We start from the raw sequence: 7,108 nt of genomic DNA on the forward strand, positions 1-7,108 counted from the left end.
TCGGGACTGTATCGTAACGTGGGATGGAACGTCGGTGTGTCACTACGCCCCTAATCCAAAAGACAATTACTTCAGTAGCGTCATTCAGCCTCCCACAGGAGCTGCCGACATCGTTTGGATGAGATATTTAATCCCCCCACCCTCTATTCACATAACTTGGCGCCTTTGCACTATCACCTTTTCACTAAACTAAATAAGTTTTTGGGTGTGAAACATTTTTCCACCGACCAGGAGGTCGAGGAAGCTTTGAAGAAGTGGATGAAAGAGTTGACGGTGAGGTCGCTGACCTAGTCTACAAGAGCTGGTGCCCTGATTACAGAGATGTCTATATCCCAGCGGCAATTACGCAAAAAAATAGTTTATTATATTTGTGAAGAATCTTGTAACTTTCATTTAAATACAAGCATTTTTCAATCCTACATAAATGTGTAACCATACTTTCTGGATGACCCTTGTAATTACGAAACAAGTGTTCATCCACCTGTGTTTCTCTTAATAATATATCATAAATAAATAAATAAAATACTCTAAATTCGACTGTTGCGAACTTCTGCAACTCATAAACTTACGAATACTTACAATAACAACAAGACATAATACACTATTCCACTGCAACACACATAAGCGCAATTACATTGCGAACTCCCCAATACAGCGGTTTCACACTATCGGAAACCAATACTAGGTGATGTCGATATATTTATTATTAACTTAGCGAATATTGTGGATCACGTAAAAGATTTATTTCAAAACTATTCTTCAATGGAATTTGTATTTTTGTAAACCAGTCGGTCGATTTTGACGGCCGGCATAGTCCAGTGGTAACGCATTGGACTGCCATTCCGAAGGTCGCGGGTTCGAACCCGGCGTGCGCAAATAAATTTTATTTGATTAATTTGTGTTATTTCACAATTAATTCATTAAAATAATATATAGTATATTTGCGGCACGCTCCAGAGTGGAAGATACTACCAGTATCGCCCTGGTGTAAGACCACCATTCAGAATTGAAACGTTGCTCCAAATGGCTTTAGCCGTGTTTAGTGACTAGATCTGAATAGCCAGGTACTTCCCCACCTTTCTCTTTCCCTTCCCCACTTACCTTCAGCCTCACAACATCCCCCAATTGGGGATGCCATAGTCTCACTGGCTCCAGACGGGAGCAGTTGGGACTCTTGTGAGGTATTCACTATAAAAAAAAAAAAAGTCAAATAGCTATATTTTTTAATTTATGTTCTTGTTCTTTTTAATTTTGTTTCTTGCATATATTATATTTTAACGAAATTTAATTTTTATTATTTCTTTCTCATGTTTCATAATTGTCTGTCATCAAAATTGTACTAACTACATGTAAAAGCCGTCTGGGCGTTAAATACATAAATAAATAAATTAAAAATTGCAAAACTTTTTACGAACACGTGTTCGAACACCTTGACAAAACATTGGAATCTTGCTTAAAATTTATCAAGATACCCATCAATTCATTCGTTAATGGTCTGCAATCCCGTTTTTAACAGGAGTACGAATAGTTTGAAGAGATTTTTTAATAAGTAAGATATATATTTTTATCAGAAGATTTTCTCCGTATACGTTAAATATGTATGGTATTTTCATAAAGTATTTTTTCCTTCATGTTTTGTATCTACTTCAGCGAAGCTTAAGTCAGCAATTCCATGATGTTTCTGCTTCAGCGAGGTCTCAACTGCTCGCCAACTGTAAGGAATCTTTGGTATCCCCAAATAGGGTTGTAACAAAATTAATATTCAATTATGGCAAAACAAACCACGTATGGCGCCATTGTGACAAATTAATATTGCATCGACTTAATCACCACGTTGAGTGCCAATGTAACAGAGTGAGATATGTATTATTGAAATAACTTAAGAATGTCACAAGACATAATTTATTGGTAAAGAACGAAACAATCCTTCCAGTCTAATGTGTGTCCTTTCTCGCTGTCCTTTTGGTACTGAATTACTCGGTGACCGTCAGTAGCGCTGCTGGCTCCGATCAACCATAGACGGCAATCCCATAGACATTTCGGCGATCCGAAGATAGAGTTATGGATAAATTAACCATAAATATAGCGGGGCAAAAGTGAACGGCAACAGGGTATGTTGTGAGGCTGAAGAAAGTGGGGAAGCTAAAGAGCTGGGGAAAATGAGGGTTTGCATGTACCCTAGGTAATATTTCACTATTTAGATGCCTCTTAATACGCATAGATTATCGAAATAACACAACGATTCAACTTTATCACTGAAAGAAACAAGTGTTGGCCTAAATGGAAAGCAATTAATTAAAATTAAAATTTCGTAAAAAAAAATGTATTTTAGGTTGTTTTGTTTTTTGAAGCAATTATGTAATATAAAGGTATCAATATTATCTTGAAAGAGTGATAAAAATAAAATAAAAGTCAACCTAACAACCTAAGAATTTAATATCTACGATATAGGTCCTTAGGTTATGTTTTCATATTAAGAACAAGTCTGAATAGTAAAACATTATCATACCCGTACCTGGCTATTCGGATCTGGTCACTAAACATGACAAAAAGCATTTCAATTTGTCACGTACTGTTTCTGAATAGTTGTCTTCCACTAAAGTATCCTTACAGAGTATCCACCACTGTCCGTAAATGTTTGATTTTAGATGGAGTGCCAATATTGCCACCGGGACAAGCAGGTGCAGAGATTTTCAACTGCCCAGATGATTTTATTGTTATCAACGGGATAAGGCTGTGCGGAGAGAGGTTGAACGACGCCAGCATCACGGAGGACTTTACCTTGAATGCTCCAGTCACTGGTCTGTATATTGAGAGATTTTCATTTTTAGAATTTATTAATTGCCCAACCTTTGACCCTCTTTTACATTAGCTCCACACAGAAGGCTCTGAGGAAAATAATTTACTTCAAGGCCTATGTCATCTTTGGGAATGTGTGTAGCGGTTGATTTAAGGAAATGAATAAGAGGAAAATCTTGGAAGGAAAATATATGAGGGGTGATAAAGATAACAGGAATATGGGGGTCAGTACGTTTAGGATTGACGGATGTTTGAATTCACTTTGGTGCAGGGCGATATGTCGAGAAAGTCTTGCTGGAGGTGAAAAAGATTTTCCTCAACCTGATCTCGAAATCCATTCCGCCTCACAGTAGTGTGCAGACGCATCCGTAGCCACGACCTAGACATAGACAATCCTTACCCAATGAACCCAGGCACTATCACGACTAAAGCAGGACTTCTTGGAACGTACGCTCCAAGCAATCGGATTGGTGGGATTACAAAGGAACTTACTGTGAGAGTACTAATATTTTAAAAAAATAAAGGAAATAAAATAAAGTAATGAAATAAAAAAACAACATATTCAAATTGAATATTTATGAATGGAATTTGTCTTTGCATTCTTCTTATTTCTTAAGAATATTAAAGTTGTTCTCTTTTGTGTCTATATCGGTTAGCCAGCGCATTGACCCATTTGAGAATGAGGTAAAGTGGGCATCCTTCATCATCCACTCAATACTATTTTTATGTTGTGTAGATTTTCCTGCATTTTCATCCAAATGTATTTATTTGTTGAAATGTATTTATTTATTTGTTGTATACGATTCCAAAATTGGTAGCTTGCTTTATTTACTTCTTATACTTGTTCAAAAGCGTTGAATTTTTTCGTTTTTAAGAATTTGAATCCTAAAGTATTAATGGGCAAATTGTATTTTTATAAAGATTTGAACGAATTGAGATTGAATGTTATAGAAATAAGATCCCTGAAAAATAAATTATGTTCGTTCGGAGACTCGCAAATAATGCAAGGCTGATGTAGGCGTATTTAATAATGTTTAGAAAGGGGCGCTTAGATGATATAGTGAATGAACGAAGAAAGGAGTGTAAGGAAAATATATGACGAAAACTTTAATGGTAGAAGATGTTGAGGATGCCTGAGGAAGACATGGCATGATCAAGTGAACCAGATACTTGAGTTGGGACATCTCAAGATTCGGAATAACAGAAGAGTGTGTATGAGACTATGTATGAATGTGATTAAGGTAAGGAGTATGTGCCAATACCGAGTTATTAAATGGTCCGTCCTCTCTGCCTACCCCTGTGGAGAAACGGCGTGATGGTTAGTTAGTTTTTTAAGTATCCGAATTTCCTTTCCCAAATTTAGAACTTGTTCGAAGTTTACATATTAAAATAGATTTTGTAATAATTTTAAAGAGTTTCTGTGTGATCAAACAAACTAAAACGGTAACTGTAAAATTAGTTTTACGTTCTATTTTTGTAAAATGCGAATAAATGTATTAATTTGTATTTCTTGTGTTTTGTATTTATGAGTGTATTATTGTAGAATAAAGTGATAAAGTATTTTTTTTACTCATTTATTAAATTCAACAGTTTCTAATTTCAGACAGTGTTCAATTACTGTTTTTATGTGTCTCATTTCAACCTATCAAATTACAAAAATCAAAAGTTTTTTTTAAATTCAGACTGTATCTAATTTCAACTATTTACTAATTTCAGACAGTTTCAAATTTCCGATAGTTTTTAATTTCAGATAGTTCTAATTTCGTACAGTTTCTAATTTTAGACATTTTCATATTTCAGACAATTTCTAATTTCAAATAGTATCTTATTTCAGTCAGTTTATAATTTCAGACATTATCTAATTTAAGACTGTTTCTAAATTTATATTTCAGATATTTTCTAATTTCAGACGGTTTCTCATTTCAGACAGTTTCTAATTTCAGACAGATTTTAATTTCAGACGGTTTCTGAATTTATAATTTCAGACTGATTCTCATTTCAGATAATTTTTGATTTCATACAGTTTATCATTTCAGATAATATCTATTTTCACACAGTTTCTAATTTCAGACAGTTTCTCATTTCAGATATTTTCTAATTTCAGATAATGTCTAATTTTCTCATTTCAGACATTTTTTTATTTTAGACAGTTTCTCGATTCAGATAGTTTCTAATTTAAAATTCTTTCTAATTTCAGACAAATTCTTATTTCAGACAGTTTCTCTGTTCAAACAGTTTCTAATTTCAGATATTATCTAATTTCAGACATTTTCTCATTTCGGATAGTTTTTTTTTAATTTCCGATAGGAAGTGTAATTTCAGACATTCTCTCAATTTACAGATTTTTCATTTCCGACATTTTCTTATTTGAGACAGTTTCTCATTGCAGATAGTTTATAATTTCAGACAGTTTCTAATTTTAAATTGTTTCTAATTTCAAATTGTTTCCAATTTCAGATTCTAATATCAGACAGTTTCTCCTTTCAGATAGTTTCTAATTTCAGATATTTTCTCATTTCAGACAGTTTCTTATTTCAGACAGTTTCTAAATTTATAATTTCAGACAGTTTCTCATTTGCGATAACTTCTAATTTCAGATATTTTCTCATTTCAGACAGTTTCTTATTTCAGACAGTTTCTAAATTTATAATTTCAGACAGTTTCTCATTTGCGATAACTTCTAATTTCAGTTAGATATATTAATATATATTAATTTTCTTAATAAAATAAAATACTTTTTTGTTTTAAAACCACGATATTTATTAATTTAAGAACCGACCGGTTTCGCTTTACTTAAGCATCATCAGGTATCTCAAGCATCATCATCAAAAATTAATAAATATCGTGGTTTTAAAACAAAAAAGTATTTTATTTTATTAAATATGTCAAACCACAAAGTGATTGCTTTCTACAATAATATTAATTTTCTTATTTCAGATAGTTTATTATTTCAAATAGTTTCTAATTTCAGACAGTTTCTAATTTCAAACAGAACTAATAGAAAACACCACTTAATGTGGTGTTTCACTACAAACGTTGCTTCTTTAGGGCAGTAATATGTGGTGCAAATATATTAAACTTTCACAGTGGAGGAGTTAGTGGAAGTGTGTAAATGGATTGGAGAGAGAGTTCACTAAAACATTCCCTTTGTTGTTCCCTATTGACAAAGAGCACTTTCTTCCCGATCCGCTACCCAATTCTACTTCAACTCCAGTGAAGGAGGTAGTAAAAGTAGATAGTGGATTGGGAAGAGAGTTTACAACAACCTTCCCTTTGTTGTTTCCTTTTGACAAAGAGCACTGTCTTCCCGATCCACTGTGTATCCAAGTTGCTCGAGGGTAAATTGCACTTACTTCGGGAGATTCTACGTGAAATTTCGTACAAGTAAAAAGGACAAATTACTTTTTTTTATATTCCATTGTTTTCAGTTAGTGTTCAGATTAAAAAGTTAAATTGTTTGTATTGAACAAATCATATTCTTCTATGAAAAAATATTTTCGTATGGGAAGAAAACAATGGGATTTCGTAAAGTGTTATTTTTTTTCAAGATGTAGAATCACTTCCCAAGGTTAGAGCACTTTACCTCCAGACACTTTGTATTTATACACCTCGCAATTACACCACAAAATCGACTCCATATCTGATAAGTATGCTACAAGTTTCCGGACACCGTACACATATTTATTTAATAACATAAATAATGCAATAATGCTATTAAGAACTTGCACAAATAACTTTTTGCATATTTTTAAAATTTCTGTAAATATTTTATCTGGCAGAGACATAACCACGCTTTTTACGTATGATTGATTTATTTTTGTGTTTTCTCTTTTCAGAGCTTGGTGCCGGACCTATTGTATTCACCTTCAGAACAAATGGAAACGTGAACGGAAGAGGATTCAGAATATCCTACAAACAAAATCCTTGCGCTACCCCTAATTAGGCTTTAATTGCAGGTCGTATAGCTGTCCGGTACAAATAATAACAAAACTTAGCCTTACGTAATAAATTAAATTATATAACTATATAAAAATAAATTATATAAAAATAATGCAGTAAAATTATGTTAATGAGAATAAGTGTAATTTACTATAAACGCACAATTTAAATTTAAGACTTTTATGCTTGAGTTCCGAGCGTTTTTTTGTATACAAACCACTATTGTCTTGGAAATGTATGTACTTGTCATTTTAAATACATAAACAACAAACTTTGTTTACACCACTATTTAATCAACATTATTAGCATGTTTCTGAACAAAATATATTTTGAACTTTTTTTAAATATTGGTGTAAATATATCAATTTAT

General features: G+C 32.8%; 1 protein-coding gene across 1 annotated transcript in view; it reads left to right on the forward strand.

The window, feature by feature from the left end:
- LOC149419690 (uncharacterized) overlaps positions 1 to 6,742 on the forward strand; it is a 52,628-nt gene extending 45,886 nt beyond the window's left edge. Inside the window, exons 7-8 of the mRNA XM_089637521.1 lie at positions 2,649 to 2,801; positions 6,636 to 6,742. Coding sequence (XP_089493647.1) covers positions 2,649 to 2,801; positions 6,636 to 6,742 — 260 coding nt within the window. The remainder of the gene's footprint in view (positions 1 to 2,648; positions 2,802 to 6,635) is intronic.
- Positions 6,743 to 7,108: the final 366 nt, after the last annotated feature.

The sequence above is a fragment of the Hesperophylax consimilis genome, chromosome 11 (assembly GCF_061612785.1).
Source record: "Hesperophylax consimilis isolate HC1 chromosome 11, BYU_Hcon_1.0, whole genome shotgun sequence".
In the NCBI taxonomy this organism is placed as follows: Eukaryota; Metazoa; Arthropoda; class Insecta; order Trichoptera; family Limnephilidae; genus Hesperophylax; species Hesperophylax consimilis.